Source organism: Bison bison, unplaced genomic scaffold, assembly GCF_000754665.1.
Source record: "Bison bison bison isolate TAMUID 2011002044 unplaced genomic scaffold, Bison_UMD1.0 scf7180017864451, whole genome shotgun sequence".
Taxonomy (NCBI): domain Eukaryota; kingdom Metazoa; phylum Chordata; class Mammalia; order Artiodactyla; family Bovidae; genus Bison; species Bison bison.
Window position 1 is genome coordinate 8,097,197 of NW_011495013.1, and position 18,516 is coordinate 8,115,712.

Genomic DNA, 18,516 nt, shown 5'->3' on the forward strand with positions numbered 1-18,516 from the left:
TCAGATCAGATCAGATCAGTTGCTCAGTCGTGTCCGACTCTTTGCGACCCCATGAATCGCAGCACGCCAGGCCTCCCTGTCTAACACCAACTCCCGGAGTTCACTGAGACTCACGTCCATCGAGTCAGTAATGCCATCCAGCCATCTCATCCTCTGTCGTCCCCTTCTCCTCCTGCCCCCAATCCCTCCCAGCATCAGAGTCTTTTTCAATGAGTCAACTCTTCGCATGAGGTGGCCAAAGTACTGGAGTTTCAGCTTTAGCATCATTCCTTCCAAAGAAATCCCAGGGCTGATCTCCTTCAGAATGGACTGGTTGGATCTCCTTGCAGTCCAAGGGACTCTCAAGAGTCTTCTCCACACCACAGTTCAAAAGCATCAATTCTTCGCTGTTCAGCCTTCTTCACAGTCCAACTCTCACATCCATACATGACCACAGGAAAAACCATAGCCTTGACTAGACAGACCTTTGTTGGCAAAGTAATGTCTCTGCTTTTGAATATGCTATCTATGTTGGTCATAACTTTCCTTCCAAAGAGTAAGCGTCTTTTAATTTCATGGCTGCAGTCACCATCTGTAGTGATTTTGGAGCCCAGAAAAATAAAGTCTGACGCTGTTTCCACTGTTTCCCCATCTATTTCCCATGAAGTGATGGGACCGGATGCCATGATCTTCGTTTTCTGAATGTTGAGCTTTAAGCCAACTTTTTCACTCTCCACTTTGACCTTGATCAAGAGGCTTTTGAGTTCCTCTTCACTTTCTGCCATAAGGGTGGTGTCATCTGCATATCTGAGGTTATTGATATTTCTCCCGGCAATCTTGATTCCAGCTTGTGCTTCTTCCAGTCCAGCGTTTCTCATGATGTACTCTGCATATAAGTTAAATAAGCAGGGTAACAATGTACAGCCTTGACGTACTCCTTTTCCTATTTGGAACCCCTAAGGAGCCTATTTAGATTTTTCTTTTCCTTTTTACCCACCTCCACTCCCAATAAATTTTAATACCACTGATATAGTCTACATCTCTTTGTGTGTACTCTAAGAACTACAAACTATTATATCTAAGATTTTTTTCACACCCACAAATCAGTTTTTTCTCCTTGGAGGCAAGTATATCATCTTCCTTAGAATGTATGGTGTATTCTGATTAAAAAGAGAGAGAGAGACCTTTATGGGAAACTTGAAATTGTGACATTTAATTAAATGAAGCATGTGATATTGCTTTGCACAGTGGTCCTTGCAACTTTTTGGGTAACAGGTACCTTTGAGAATCTGGTAGAAGTGTCCCCAAAATATACATGTGCACAAATTTTTTACTATTTCAAGGGTTTATCAGTGACTTGACTCTGATCTGAATATAAGATGATGATGATAATATTATTCTTGCCTGTACATTTTATTGTATGGGCTTAACTGAAGGAAGCAATCTCTCTAAAGTGATCTCTTTAAGCTTTACAATGAAAAGATCCTTAAAGCACAGGTTTCAGAGTCTTGACAGTTGGCTGAGGTAATGGAGCAGTGCTATAATTTGGTTCAGAAATTTTGTTTGTCCTTTGTTTTATGTAAGTTTTATCAAGCTGTAACATTAAGAAACTGCAAAATGTTGGTTTCTTACTCTGCTAATTCTTATCCCATTTTTACACATCTTCCCTTAGAAATATAGAAAGGTTTGGTGCTTATCTGTCTTTAGCCCTAGAAACCAATAACATGTTACCCTTTTCTTCTGTAACTTTGTAGACATAACTCCTCACTCCAAGTATGATATTGCCAGCTAATGAGGGGTTATTGTCACAGATGTGAAAAAAGAATAAAGAATACTGCCTAACTGTTACTTAGACTAAACTTATTCGTTTCTTCTTTGAATCCTGACTTTTTAGACTGCAATATTTTGTTAGTAATTCAATCACATATTTGATATAGTTTTCATATTGTATGTTGGTAACACGTAATAGAAATTTTAGCCTTTCTTTAAAAATCCTTTCTAAGCTGTTCATATGCATAAATATTTCTTTTTTTTGGTGAATTGAAAAAAGAGATACTGAAAATGTGAGTGATACCTCTTTGAAAACACCATCATTTTCTTTTTAAGAATGATTTTCCTTTTTGCAACATTGTTTCTCCAGTTTTTTTGCTAACAAAATTGTAAAGTAACAGATGTGGGCTTTTGCTTGGTTCAGCTCTCATTTTTAAGATGAGAGAAGCACAATGCCCATAGTGGTTGTGATCTCCCTAAGACCCACTTGTTAGTGGAGAACTTGCATCAGGATTGGGATTTTCTTTTCTAAAACAATACTCTTTTCATGGGTCTGTTGTCTTTTGCTAGGTGACACCAAGTAATTTATCAGTTACTACAATGGTCTCCAAACCTGACCAAAGGGCTAGATGGGCCCTAGGAAACCATAGTGTTATAGGTACCCTGATATGATTCTCTTTCACTTCTTTGAGGAACCATGTTGATAACACTTTCTGTGTATGACTATATAACTTAAAAAGTTTGAATACTACTCAAGAACACACAGATCTTCTGGACGAAACTGCCAATAGTTAGCAGGATTTCCTCAAAATATTATCTGAATTCGACACTCTTTTTCAATTGTAATTTTTTTCTCATTGAATATGTGTCACATTTGTTTTTATTCTAGAAGTTTTAATAGTATTTGAAGGGCTCCTTAGGTTGCTTGGGTGTTTCTGGAAATAACAAGATAAAAAGGGACTCCTTTGAAAATTCTTGATGGTTTAGAATATAAGCTTATTTTATTGAAGTCTGTTAGCTTATGAAGCAATTGAAATTACATTTGTACCCAAGTATTGAATTCCTAAGAGTGGGTTAGAAGTTTCCTTCATCATCTTCTGGAGTAAGATTAATCCAAAGGTTTAGTATCCAGGATGTTTGTTTACTCACTGATGTATTTTTTACACTGGTTGGACAGGTAATTGTTTTCCTTCAATATTCCTTTAATGTTAATCTCAAATTTGGACTCCGTCTTTTGAAATAGAAGTATTTTTAAATTTATAGTTTTCTTTTTAATATAGATTTTGGATTCAAGAAGAAATGTTGAAATTGGGTAAAAGTTTATGAATTTCATGTAATTTAAAAACAGCTTTTTAGATGTACTATATGCATCCTTATGTGTGGGGAAGTCTAAGATGAATCAAGTGAAAGGGAGTTTTCCTTTACATGTTATATGCTACTTGTGTTTCTCAATGATAATTTTGTGCTTTTAAACCTTAAAAATGCTTAAATGTCTAATACTAAAGAAATAACACATTCACTATTGTCAGGTCTCCGGCAAGAATATGCAGCCACAGCGTCTCGGCGCAGTTCTGGTTCATCTTGCAATTCTACAAGACGGGGTACTTTTAGTGATCAGGAACTTGATGCACAAAGTTTAGATGATGAAGATGACAATATGCATCATGCAGTATACCCTGCTGTTAACAGGTTTTCACCATCACCACGCAATTCACCTCGACCATCACCTAAGCAGTCACCCCGAAATTCACCTCGTTCTCGATCTCCTGCTCGGGGAATAGAATATAGTAGAGTGTCCCCACAGCCTATGATTAGCCGCTTACAGCAACCTCGCCTTTCACTTCAAGGCCATCCAACAGATTTACAGACAACCAATGTTAAAAATGAAGGTAACTCTAAGAATGGAAAAAAATTGTCCTTCATATTTTGGTATATAGTAACACGGTTTTTACCAAGGTTTTGTATTTTAGATAAGTACATCAAGAATTTTTACTTAGGTTAGTTTTGCTTTGCCATACTCAAAGTGTTTAGATTTTGAGTTAAGTAATTTATGGTTCTTTTTTAAAGGTTCTACCCATTTATAGAAACTGTATTGAGTTATTTTTTATAAGATGTGTTTTTTTCCTGTTAGCTCTTCTAAAGTCTTCAGAACACTTAAAGAATTATTTTTGAATATTAATATTAATATTTTAATTTTCTCCATCCTAAAAACTGTTTTGACTTGTTTTTTTTTTTAATTAAAATTCTGTTGTCATAGAAAAACTAAGACGCAGTCTTCCAAACCTGTCCCGTACATCTAATACGCAAGTTGACTCAGTGAAAAGCAGCAGAAGTGACTCAAATTTTCAAGTGCCAAATGGAGGTATACCTCGCATGCAACCTCAGGCTTCAGCCAGTAAGTATCTTTTATGTATCAGTTATTTAAAGAAAAATGAAAATTACAGACTTCAATTTTGTGCTGAATAGCTATACTATAGTAAAATGTAGTGTTTATTAGTTCTGTAAGATAATCATAGCTGTATTTAAAATTTGTCCCTATTAAATATCCAGTTGTATCAATACTTAAATCTGTATGAAACTGTAGTCTCTCGAATTTTGAAATAAGCAAGTTCTGTTTAATTTATAAATATATATATTCTTTAAAAACCTTCTGTTCTGCAATACTGAACATTTAAAGTGACAGAATCTAGGGGGGTGGGAGGGAAATAGTCCTGAAATAGACCATTTAAAACCCAAGGAACTTTCTTACTAGAGTATTAATAAAAGCAATAATCGTCCTATGAGTATACAAATAAAGGCTTGCTAAATTCTTAATAAATACTTTACCAAAGGTAGAATTTTATTTTTTTAAAAAAAGGTTAAAAGTAACTTGATGGAAAGAAAAGCTGAAACTGTTGACTTAAGGAGACATATGCAACATAAACAAGGATTAGAGAATCACACAGAAGGAACACCTAAGACAAAGTGGCCAGACTGAGCCAAGAAGTGATGTGGGAGTAGATGGGTACTCTGTACTTTACAGAGTGATTTTAAAAGAATTGAACACTTTCCAAGAAGTATTGCTTATTAACTAAGGCAGATATGAGCATGTACTAAACCCAGTTTAAACAACTATCAGAGTTATTTCTGCAATCTTAGAAATGCTCAGTTATGCATGCCTTCTATCCCACAGTTCACATCAGTTTTGTAGTCTGATTTATTCAGTTCCTTTGTAACATATTTACTGTTTGTGGTTAAAGTGGTCACTGTGATGTGTTCCTTCATTTCCTCAAAGCTGTAATGAAGAAGTGATACAAACATAAAGTTATTGACTGTCCATTTTATAACTTGTGTATTGAGGAACAACTTTGACAGTGTTCAATTCTTTTGTAAGTCTCCTTGCATTCTTCCTTGGCTCTGTTGTGTTTAGCTGACTTGGTGTACTTTATATTAAGCTGCTGTTATTTGGTGGCTCAAAAATTCACAGTCTAGAAAAAAATTTTGGTTCAATTTGAACCAAAATGACTTTTGTGATGATAAGTTTTCCTTATTTACCACTTGTAAATGATATTATTTATATTATAAAACTCACATTGTGCTATACCTTATATTCATAATTCTGTTTAATCCTCTGAACAAGTCTATAAAGTAGGTTCAGTTACTAATACATTTTTACAAACTAGGAACCAGAAGCTTTGAAAGGCTATGTAGCTTTAATTTTTTTCCCTATAGGTGAATTATTTTCTCTTTCCCCTCAGAAGTTGATAATTAAAAATAGATAAAGAAACATAGTGAGATTCTAATCACTAATTTACTTTTAAGTGGAATGAATATATGTATGCAGTTTCATAGTAGTATATTTCAGTATTTGAATAATGTATAGGCAGAAGAAATAGTAAGGTACCATCCTTTTTTAAAAATTGCATATACTTGTTTATTTTTATATTTGTAGTTATGAAACTTGTTTATGATGAAAATGTCAGAAACATTTATTGTAGTATAGAGTCACATTGTTCACAGGATGTATTTGAAAAGTAGTAAATCCAGAATATTAGCAGGTTTAAAATTTAATAAAGTTTATTTGATAAAAATATTTAAAACTTGGACTTCCCTGGCGGTCCAGTGGTTAGGACCTGGTGCTTTCACTGCCATGGCTCTGGGTTCAGTCCCTGGTCAGGGAACTAAGATCCCACAAGCCACATGGTGCCACCAAAAAAAGAAAAAAAGTTAAAACTTTGTGTTTAAAGTCAATACATTATGAAGCAAAATGTTACCTATTTTTCTGAAAATTTTACATATATCTTTGATACATAATATATATGTGTTTTAATTTGTGTGTTAGATGTACTGTTACATATCAAAATTAAGACTAATATGGTAATTATGTAAAAATATTACAATGGCAAGTTTTATACATGAATAGCATTTTAAATATTTTATACAAACCAGTTCATATATTTGCTGCATTTTGTTTTCTTTTAAGTATTTTTCCAGCTCTTAAGTGGTAAAGCTTTGGTTCTTACTTGCTGATCTGCATGAACCTAACTTTGCAAGATTGCTGTTATTTCCACCTAAGGGACCACTTCTTTTGCCTTGTTACTATGCAATCACTATTTTTATATGCTTATTTGCTATGGCTGCATTATTGTGGATGCTGGCATTCAAATATGAATATTATGAAAGTTCTAATATACTTCATTTTGATAGCTATTACCAATTCTTGACTTTTATATTTGGAAAATGTGAGTAACTTAAAAAGTTTAAGAAAACCAGAGCATTGCAAAGGTCATGAATACATGTAATTTTTTCATTTTCTCCAGTTAAAGGAAGGAATGTTTGTCAGGGACAGTTTTTCAAAAGACTAGTGTAGTGCTTGTTTTCTAAGACCACTAGAGAACAGGTTTAGTTTTCAGAAAAATACAGGAATTACTGGGTCAGAAATAAGAGAAGGGAGAAAAACCCAAGACAATCTGCTAGTTTTAAAAAAGTAGTATATATTTACTTTTATATGTATTATCTCATTTGAACCTCACAACATCCCATTTTTTATTTTTATAGAGAGGGAGCAGAGATCCATATAAATTATATGTGCAATGCCAAGTAACTAGAAAACTGGCAAAACCAAGCCAGATTAACTCAGCTCCTCTGTGTGTCTCCCGATTTCCTCCCAGTTACTGTTTGGATTACATCATGCTGACCCTAACTGCAAATAAGGAGGCATTGGAAAATATTCTTGGATGACTATTGGAGCATGATTTGAGGTTGAACTATAAATACTTTATGAATTACCACAAAAGAATAAACTAAGTCTGTGTAACATTTATCATTTGCTTGCTTTCATGTAACTAAGTGGAAGAACATATTTGCACAAGATACTCCTAGAGGAGAGATGTATAGGATCAGTATTGTACTGTGGACCTCACACTGAGAAGGGAGTGTTCAGGGCAATTACCAGCTTATGCATAGCCAGACTGCACTTAGGCCCATGGGGAAGGAATTCTCATCCAAATTTCACTTGTGACCAAAACACTAGAATTTTACACAATTATGAAACATGAAGTTGAAGTAAAATAAGTCATGATAAATCTGTGTAGTGGGCTAATAAAAGAATGAGTGAAATACTTGTAGAATTTTTGTTTAAGGATAAGTAATATAGTTACGTTGAGTCAGTTATCACAAAGACATTGATACTAAGTATAGTTCTTCTGACCTTTACTTCTGAAAATGTTGATTGAATACATCTGGAATGGGGACCCAGAATCTCTATTTTTTTAGAAGTGTCTCAGCTGACTCTGGGGCATAGTTAAGTTTAAGAACCACTGAATTGGATCTCAGCTGTGGAGGATCTTGAATATTTAATTGAAGTCTCCAGATTTTATCCAGAGATTGTTATTATTACTTAATTATTCAGTAAATAATTAAGATGTTTATAGGGTACATGTTATTTTCCAAGCATTGGGAATATAAATGTGAAAGAGAGAGCTTGTGCCCTTCAAAAGCAGGAAGTGATGGGGAAACAGAGGTATTACACTCATCAGTATAAAGAGGTTTTCTGAGAAGATACTGAAAAATATCTCAGCCAGCTCTGGAGGAGGTGTCACATGAGGGAAGAAAGTACAGGTTTTCCCAACAGTGGGACCAGTAATGAAATCTTAAGAACGACACCCTGATTATAGTGGTTTTGTTTGACTAAAGTGTGGGTCACAGGATGGTTAGTCAGTTCAGTGACAAGAATGAGAGATGTAGGTAGGGGATAGATTGTGGGAATTTTAAAATACCGTATTTGGAATTCCCTGGCACTCCAGTGGTTAAGCCTCTGTACTTTCATTGCTGAGGGCACAGGTTCTAGTTAGGAAACTAAGATCCCACAAGCTGTGTGGTACAGCCAAAAAATAAGTAGGTAAATAAAATATATTAAGGAGTTTAGATTTCATCTTAACAAGCTATCATAGCTTTTAATCAGGGTTCCTTCTTAAGAAATTGAATCTGATAGCAGTGTGAAGAGTGGATTAAAGTTCTAGAAGGATTTGGAGACTTCAGTTTAGTATACGTTATCATTTAAAAAGTGATTTTGGGAACTCCTTGGCAGTCCAGTGGTTGGGACTTCGTGCTTCCACTGCAGCAGGCATAAGTTGGATCCCTAGAGGGGAACTAGGATCCCACAAGCCACATGGTCAAAATAAAGAAATACAAGTGATTTTGCCATTGGAAAATGGATCAAATTAAGATTGATAATTCAGATTAAAATTTAGTTTTTGTTCTTATTTGTGTAACATTATGTTTCTTTGTGGTATCATGAAAATCATTCATTTTATTCTATCTGTATCAGGCAAATTTAGAGTATACTGCCTGAACCTATTTGCAGTTTGATTCTTGGCATTACCATTGGACAGTCATCACTTGTCTGTAGATGCTGTTCTTGTGACATCACCCATGAAACTTGAGGGATAAATAAAGTCCATTGGAGTCATTATAGCTGTGAATTTAAATAAGATCTTTACAGAACAATTGGTTATAGATGATATTTTATATTTAAACCCTTGTTTAAGAAATCTAGTGGTTAATAGATATTGTGGATTGCCAGCGTTACGTGCAGTTGGTTACCCTTTGCCCTCATTTGCGCCACTACAAACACTGTGGCCTACTTCTGTTCTTCATGTATATCCGGCACACTCCTACCTCAGGTCCTTACTACTGCTTTTCCTTCCGTCTACAGTGCATTCCCCCAGTATCTGTATGGCTCACTTCCGTGCTTCCTTCAGATCTTTGGGAAAATTTCATCTCAGGGGAAATATTTCTTAATCACCCTATTTATAGTTGCAGCTTATGTCTCCTACTTCTTGTCCCCCTTTCCTACTTAATTTTCTCCTTAGCAGCTGTCACCATCTGGCAGACCATGCATTTTATTCTTTGTTTATTGTCTGTTTCCCCTTCCCTAAACTCTTAGTTCCATGGAAGTAGGAACTTGTCTATCTAGCCAGCTATGTATTCATTATTTCTAAAACAGTACCTGGAATAAAGTACACAATTATTAGAAAGAAAGTAGGAATGAATGGGTGAGTGAATGAATGAAAATGAATGGTAGAAAGCATGTATGAATAAATACATAAATGAAGAATATTTAATGATGATAGTGCCTGATATTTCTGTGGGATAGATATGAGGTAATGCATTATAAAATTGATTCTTTTTTTTAAGTTTGGAGAATTTTTTGCTAGTCCGCCTGGCAATATGTTTAACTTAAACTGGCATACAACATTTAGTTGCAGTAGTGTGTTGTAATAAGTGTTGGTAGAAATTGAAATCAAATGGGTTTGTTACTTTTTAAAAATGTTTCCTATTAGTGAAAATTCTATCACCATTGATTGGATTAAGCAATAAAGAAAAATTCTCCTTAATTCTTTTTGGTGATGTATCAAGTAATACATTTATCCACAAATGACTGTTTGAATGCTGGCCAGGTTTATGGTTTGAGATCTCTTTTTTGGGGCAGGTGGAAGTGGTGCTTATAAATCCTAGAGGTGTATGAAGTCTTATTTTCACATCATAGAATGATGTTTTAGAACAGCTTACATAGGTGACTGCACTGGTGGCTGTGGGACTCACCCATTCATTGGAGCCATAGTGAGCTTTAGCTCTGGATGCCTCTGAACTGCTGCTTAGTTGCCAGTTTTGAGAGTTTTACTGCAGTTAATAGATGAGGAGTTGTGAAGAAAGCTTAGAACTCCTCCTCGAACACTTAAAAAACAGATGCTCTGACTCCTCCAAATCCCTCAACTCCAACACATACGCACACACATCCCTACCCCTCACCATCCCATATGCATATGTACATAGTCCGGATAACCAGGTCTAAAATGCAGCTAGTTAAATTCTACACCAAGATGGTGTTGAGCATATTTAAAGCAACTAGATTGTTGACTCCCTTGAGGACCTGCCTGGTTCTGAGTTTTCTTCTCCTTTTTGAGTATGAGGATTACTATTTCACGTTAGGACAGTTCATCTAACAATAACTGCTTTGCCAAAGTCTGCTTTTTTGCACTGAACAAGTACTACATTTATTTATTTTTTTCTGTACTGTGTGCTTGTGTTCATCACTTTTACTTATTAGCTTTGTATTCTTTGCATCCTGTAGCATGTTTGCTGGTGGTTTGTTTTCTCTGGTATTTTGATCAGTTTACATGTTATAGATTTTCTCATCTATAAGAAACAATTTCTTAAAGTATGCACTTTGCACTAAGATTTCCATTCCCTTTCTTTTCTAACTTAATGCACTAAGCATCACTTTGATTCCTCTGATTTTAGGTTTCTGATGTATTCTCGCCTATCTGTTTCTTGATAAATTTTCAAGTTTGTTTTAAAATATTCAAGTTTACAGAAGCTATAGCCTTTATCTTGTCCTTCCAGGCAAATATTACAGTTCCTTATTTTTCAACAGCTTCGCAAAGGCTGAAAAATTTGCCTCGTACTTCCCTCAAAGCCAAACAGTTGCTTCAAACTTCATCTACAAAAAGAGGTAACTACAGCCTCTTACTAAGTTTTAAATTTCAGCAAATGATCAAGTTAGTTAAATCTTTCACCTTTTGGCATACTGAGTCAGTGATGTCTATAGGGCACGTTTTAGTCTTTTTTTTTTTTTTTAATAATAAAATAATGTGGATTCATTCTCTGTTACTTGGATAAATCCAGAAGAAACTAATTTTCTACAGAGGTATGTATGGAGTTTCAATTCTGAAAGGAATAAATGATATTTATTTTTGATAGCTTTTCATATTAGAGAATTTATCATTTTTCTTACCTAAAACTGAGGGTCACTGTTTTAATTTTGTTAGATAAACTAATAAATGCTTTAAAATGTATGAAATGCCAGACATTCTGTATGCAGTATTTTTTCTTCTGACTTTGGTGTTTGGATTTACTTACCTGTAGGATGAAATGGGCCTGTTTTCATATTAGAGATTGATTGAGGTTAGAGCAGAGTTATGGTTAACTGATGATGTTTGGAATATTTATGGAATGGTAGTTTTTATAAGAACTGAGTATTGAAGAAATATCTGAAGGTTGGACATCAAAGCTATCATATTGGTTCCGGGAGGCTGAACGTATGGACAGCTAGGAAAAAGTAGAATTGGGAGAAACACTGTGGGATTGGATAGACCAACAGTAATAAGAATGAATAGGACTTCCCTGGTGGGAAGTGGTTAATAGTCCGTAATTCGGCTTCTCAGGGCAGGGTTTGATTCCTGGTCCCCCTGGTCAAGGAAGTTCCAAATGCCGAGCAGCCAAGAGAGAAAAACAATGAACAGAAACCTCAGAGAATATGGGACAGAATAAATACAGGCAGTGAAGAAAAATATTTCCCCTGTCTGCATAGATTTCCTGACAGCTTCAGAACTCAACAACTAACAAAGATATAAGGATAAAACACTAACAGAATGTTACATGGAAAGAGGAGGTTTGAGGTTTGATTTGTTGAAAAAACAATTTAGTTAATATGGTGACAGAAGTACTGAAATAGGTATCAAAACTTCAGCAAGTTCATTAAAAGCAAATGATTTAACAGTGATTTGGTGGATAAGTATAATTTAAGGAAATACTTTTAGATATTAGAATCCCAAGAATATAGTCAAATAGAAAACAAGAATGTAGGAAAGTTTGTGTTTTGGATGTCAGAAGTTGATCTTAGGGCCTCCAGTAGGGGTGTTTTCTGGTACCTTCTGTCAGAAATAATGATAGACACAATAGATTATGCTCTTTTATTGAAGAAGAAGGTGCCTTACTAAAGATCACTGTAGAAAATGTTCTTAAATTTTTTGAGGGCCCTAGGCCTCTTTTTTGAGATTTCCAAATACTTTTGAATATTTTTAGGTATGGGAGGAAGGTGAAAACAGATGATCATAAAAGGATTCTAGTATCTACAAAAGGGCAGGAGAGGATATTACATTTATATATATATATAGTATTTTTTGTTATGTTCTACAAGCTGCTTCATTTGGGGGGCCTTAGGTTTATATAATTTAAAATTTTTACTTAATTCTGTGTTGCTCTTTATTAGATTGAAAGTGAAAGTGACAGTTGCTCAGTCGTGTCCAACTCTTTGTGACTCTGAACTATATAGTTCATGGAATTCTCCAGGCCAGAATAATGGAGTGGGTAGCCTTTCCCTTCTCCAGGGGATCTTCCCAACCCAGGGATCGAACCTGGGTCTCCCACATTGCAGGCAGATTCTTTACCAGCTGAGCCACAAGGGAAGCCATTATTAGATTGAGAAGATTGTAATTTCTGGCTGACTTTTTGGAGGAAGGGTGATCTCCATTACCCTATGGGTAATCTCCATAGGGCCTATGGAGATTACATTGTTTTTGTGATTCTGAGCTACCAACCTACCTACCCTCTGTGATAACAGGAAAGCTGAGTCTCATAATTCCTGGTACCTCTAGCTGTCTAGTTGACATGGTAAAGGGAGAGTAGTTTGTGCATGTGCATGTTTGATATTTTGTTCTTTTAATTTCATTTTGTTTAATTTCCTAATTATCTTAATCCAGACTCCCATATTTTCTGGTTGGTGTTGTGACTTGGTGATCATTTACACTATTAAGTTCTAAACCAATTGAGAAATGGTTATGACAGGATTTCAAATACTAATTTAATTACTGGTAAAGCTGAATTGGAGAATATCTCTTGACTGGAAGGCCAAAATGGATTTTCTGATTTCCCCTCCTGTCTTGACTTTGTGAGAGAAAGGGGTCTGCTTTGGACTGTGGGATTCTCTGATCTTGTAGGGATGTAAAGCAGACAGGACATATGTTCACAGGTAACTTTGCATATTAAACCTGCCCAGTAGAGAAACATGGACTAGATAGTAAATTGCCACATAAATCAAATGTTCCTTATCCTGGGGATGAACCTCTAATGTTTTCTAGAAAGCTGATTTACTTACTTTAAGGGTTCACAGAATTGTGGGAAGAGGAAGAAGTTTTCCTTAAACTCTTGGAAAAATGGTCGCTGATTTTAATTGCATTTAGTAGTGGCTGGAGTTTGAAGATGGGAAGAGAAGTAAAACTGTGTGGCATGGCACAAAAGAAACACACCATAAACATTTGTTGATGAATACGATCATGCCACTAACTCAAGAAGGCTGGACACATCCCTGTTTGCATTTTCTTCTTGCAAAGCTTTTGGCTTTCTTCATCCCATTTTTCCCTTTGAGAAGAGGGAAGAAACCCATTGTGTGTTTTTAAGACTTCATAGAAATGACTGCTTAAACTGCTTTGATAAAGATATGTTTTATCTACCTCCAGTTGTTGGAAAATCAGTGAAGTAGAGAGAAACAGGGTGGGGGGGACCTAACCAAGTTAGAGGAAGAAAATGACTAATTAGAAAAGTGAATGCAGAGATCAGGGCAAATTTAAATGTTTTTTTTTTTTTTTAATTGTTTTTTATTTTAAAAACAAATTTAAATGTTTTATATTTTTATTTAGAAGGAAAGAAGCAACTAAGGAGTTTGTGATGGTAGCTGTCTAATACTGCTTTAATGTTCTAATTCACTGTATTTTGAGATATTTAACATGAGATAAGCAATAGTTAATCAGAGTCCTTAATGATAAGAACCCAGGAATTTTGTAATTACTCTGGATCCAAAATTTAAAATTTCTTGTGTTCTCTTTTCTGTCAGTTAACATGTACTGAATCTGAAGCAAACAGGATACATGCATTGTATCCTTTTCTCTTTTTTTCTCTGTTCTAGCCCCTCTTTACTTTTTCTTCTATTAACAGTTGTGATCAAAGCCAGCCTCTGCCATAAACAGCTTTTTGAAGCAGTTAAAATGATAGGCATTGCTCTCGCTCCCATGACTTTGTTATATACAGTGGGAGAATGGGAAAGAAGAGCACAGAGAACTGTTCTTGGGGCTCCCTTCAAACACACACATTTCTGTTAGACCATGTCATGCTGTTTTGGAATGATGATTGAATGGATTGTATTTACATTTAGACTTGCTAAGGCTTTCGTGATTTTCTAAGATTCTCTTTTCTTCTCTAGTTAAGTCTTAAGTACATCGATTAATTTCCTTTGCTGATAAAATCCTATTTCAAAATTCCCTCCTCTCTGAAACTTGTACCTTGCTTTTCCTGATTAAATAGGACTGCATTTTAGAATGTTAAAAATCTAATATTCTGTGGTCTTAAAAAGATCACTTGATTCCAGTTTACCCTCATTATATTTTTATTCCTCCCTAGCCCGCAAATTTATAGATAAGGCAAAATGCTGCTGCCATTAGAGAAGGAAACATTTTTTACAGTAGTGAAGCTACAGCTTAGTGCACCTCTTCATAAACTCTCTAGTTTTCCCTCAATTTATTCATTAACCTTATTAAAGTATTTCTCTCCATATCTTGAGATTGTGTTAATAGAACATTTTGACTTCTTTCATAAAGGAGTCCTTTCATTCATCTAAGAACTTAAAGATTAATAAAGTTAAAGTTTAAAGATTAATAAAATTAAAAAGATTTCTGATTTATAAATCTGTATTTTAATCCTTGTTATTTTAAAATACAACACCAATTCAGAAAACCATATAATACATAGAGAACTTAATGAATTCCTATAAGGCAACAACCTTGTGACTACCATTTGTATCAGGAGACTAGAACTTACTCCCTTAGATGCTCTACATCCATCTGCTTCCAAACACAATCCTCTCTTGACCCCTTTTCACCAAAGTAGCCATTCTCCCAAATTTTTATAATTTTTATTTTAGAACTTCCAGAAGTTCCTTACTTCTCTGTATTTGTCATCCAAGTAATCAAACTATAGTTTTGCCTCTTTACTATGTCTTTTTAAGTGTCCCTTAATTTATAGCTTTCCTCCAACTCTTTTCTACCCCTTATTGTTTGAAGAAACCACCAAATCACTTGTCCTATAGATGTTCACACAAATTGGATTTTCTGTGATGTCTTTTATCAGGTTCCTCTGTATTTCCTATAAATTGGTAGTTATCTTCATGCTTAATTAGATTCAGTAATGTTATTTTTGGCAAGACTATTTCATTGGTGGTGGCACTTCTTCAGCCAAAGGTGCATACAGTGGGGTTGCCTGTTTCATGTGATATTAACAGGCATTGGTGCATAATGCCTATATCTTTACTTTATTAGGAATTGCAGAATTGGGTTTTTCAATTCTTTTTCTTATTCTTTGGTAAATCAGCACTAAAGTTTTATTTCAGTGCTTGTTTTTTCCCTTTATTTACCAGTTTGCAAAATAAAAAATTAGCAACCTAGAATTCTCCAAAGATTAACCAGTATTTTTCTTTAATATGTATCATTATAAATGTATAGATTTAAACAAACATTTTTTTATTGTGTTTCAATCTATTCTGGGCATTTTCCCAACTTTGGTAGAAGCATCATCAAGTTGGTGTTCAGGTCTTTTTGACACAACCCTGGTAGTCTTTGATAAAGTCTTAATAAACTGATATGACAAGATTGGCTCATCTTTTACATTTCCTGCCACAGACCTGGATTTAGGTTTTCTTCAGAAAAGCTGTTTTGGTAGGAAATGGAATCTCAAAACCAAAATCTTAGTTATTAGTTATGCTTTTTGCTATCTTATTGGTCATTATTTCTAGGTCTTTTCAGTTACTAGAACTGTATATGTGTAAGTTTGTGTATTTTTTAAGATTGAGAGCCTTAATGAGTTCATGCTAATACTTCCCTTTCAAATTTAGGGCTTTAGCCTCTTTTAACTTATTATCTATCTTTCTTTTATCCTGCTCTGAGAAGCCTATTTCTTGGAAACACATAGAAATAGAGTATCATGTAACAATTTTTCTCCCATGTTTTACACAGAATCTTCTGGGGATAAATAACATTAGTGTAATACACCATACAGTATGGTTACTAAAAACAGTTTATAAAACGTTTCCCATATATTAACTATTCCATATTCTCCTTTATACCTCATTTAGAGATAGCTCTACATTTAAATAATATCTGATGCTTACTACCAGTCTGTTGATATTGTCTCACCAGTCAATTTTTTTATTTAAAGCTTATCCTCTAGTAGATTCCTTCAGAAGGAGTTATGGGAACAATATCCATTCTCTCATTTTTTGTATGTTGGTGACAGCTTGTTTGCTATTTTTATATTTGAAAGTCAGCTAGATATGAAATCTTTGGCTTATATTTTCTTTCCTTGAGTATCCTAAATATATGACTCTTATTTTTTGTCAGGAATAAGAGTTGTTTCTGTTAAAATCATTTGATATTTTTATCTAGATGTCCAAAGGTTTTTTTTTCTCTTTAAAGTCCAATAATTTATGAGAATGCATCTCTTTGTTGGTTCTTCTGAGTTGATTTGCCCAGACTTGTGTTATTTCAATTTAAAGTTGCAGAGATTTAAAAATTTTAGACAAGTTCTTTGAAATTATAGTTTTCATTATTGCGTCCTTTTGCATTGCTCTTCTCTTTTTGTGGGAATCCTTGTACACATATTAGGTGTTCTTTGCCTTCTATATTTGTTGCCTTCTCTTGAATCCTTTTCATCTTTCTTAATTTCTTCTTGTTCTATAAAAGTTTATTTTCATTATTTATTTCTCTTAAAGCACTCTGTTGTGTATGGTGACTCTTGTTCCTTGCATCTTAGACTTCACTTTGAAATGATTTATTTTACGTCTAAATCTTTTCTGTGTTCCACCATCTCACTTTTGAGTGTTTTTCATTATTTATTATTTATGTTCTTTTGTATCTTGTAATTTTCATCTTTGTGTGTGTGTGCACATCAGTTCAGAGAAGGCAATGGCAACCCACTCCAGTACTCTTGCCTGGAAAATCCCATGGATGGAGGAGCCTGGTAGGCTGCAGTCCATGGGGTCGTGAAGAGTCAGACACGACTGAGCGACTTCACTTTCACTTTCCACTTTCATGCATTGGAAAAGAAAATGGCAACCCACTCCAGTGTTCTTGCCTGGAGAAGCCCAGGGATGGCGGAGCCTGGTGGGCTGCCGTCTGTGGGGTCACACAGAGTTGGACACGACTGAAACGATGCAGCAGCAGCAGCAGTGCATCAGTTCAGTTCAGTTGCTCAGTCATGTCTGACTCTTTGTGACCCCTTGAACTGCAATATGCCAGGCTTCCCTGTCCATTGCAGACTCTTGGTGCTTGCTCAAACTCATGTCCATCCAGTCAGTGATGCCATCCAACCATCTCATACTCTGCCATCCCCTTCTCTTCCTGCCTTCAATCTTTCCCAGCATCAGGGTCTTTTCTTTCTTTTTTTTTAAATTTATTTATTTATTTTTTTACATTACAATATTGTAGTGGTTTTGCCATACATTGACATGAATCCACCATGGGTGTTCATGTGTTCCCCATCCTGAAACCCCTCCTCCCACCTCCCTCCCCATCCCATCCCTCTGGGTCATCCTAGTGCACCAGCCCCAAGCACCCTGTATCATGCATGGAACCTGGACTGGCGATTCGTTTCACATGTGTAAATTTACATGTTTCAGTGCCATTCTCCCATATCATCCCACCCTCGCCCTCTCCCACAGAGTCCAAAAGACTATTCTATACATCTGTGTCTCTTTTGCTGTCTCGCATACAGGGTTATCATTACCATCTTTCTAAATTCCATATACATGTGTTAGTATACTGTATTGGTGTTTTTCTTTCTGGCTTACTTCACTCTGTATAATCGGCTCCAGTTTCATCCACCTCATTAGGACTGATTCAAGTATATTCTTTTTAATGGCTGAGTAATACTCCATTGTGTATATGTACCACAGCTTTCTTACCCATTCATCTGCTGATGGACATCTAGGTTGCTTCCGTGTCCTGGCTATTATAAACAGTGCTGTGATGAACATTGGGGTACACGTGTCTCTTTCAATTCTGGTTTCCTCGGTGTGTATGCCCAGCAGTGGGATTTCTGGGTCATATGGCAGTTCTATTTCCAGTTTTTTTAAGGAATCTCCACACTGTTCTCCACAGTGGCTGTACTAGTTTGCATTCCCACCAACAGTGTAAGAGGGTTCCCTTTTCTCCACACCCTCTCCAGCATTTATTTCTTGTAGACTTTTGGATCGCAGCCGTTCTGACTGGCGTGAAATGGTACCTCATTGTGGTTTTGATTTGCATTTCTCTGATAATGAGTGATGTTGAGCATCTTTTCATATGTTTGTTAGCCATCTGTATGTCTTCTTTGGAGAAATGTCTATTTAGTTCTTTGGCCCACTTTTTGATTGGGTCTTTTATTTTTCTGGAATTGAGCTGCAGGAGTTGCTTGTATATT

General features: G+C 35.4%; 1 protein-coding gene across 3 annotated transcripts in view; it reads left to right on the plus strand.

Annotated features, from left to right (window-relative positions):
- Nucleotides 1-18,516, plus strand: part of SLAIN2 (SLAIN motif family, member 2) — a 71,651-nt gene that overhangs the window by 35,481 nt on the left and 17,654 nt on the right. For 2 of the 3 annotated variants that reach the window (XM_010858895.1, XM_010858898.1), the window contains 3 exons: nucleotides 3,279-3,638; nucleotides 4,007-4,144; nucleotides 10,667-10,744. In XM_010858895.1, the coding sequence (XP_010857197.1) occupies nucleotides 3,279-3,638; nucleotides 4,007-4,144; nucleotides 10,667-10,744 (576 nt within the window). The remainder of the gene's footprint in view (nucleotides 1-3,278; nucleotides 3,639-4,006; nucleotides 4,145-10,666; nucleotides 10,745-18,516) is intronic. The other variant, XM_010858897.1, reaches the window with a different exon arrangement.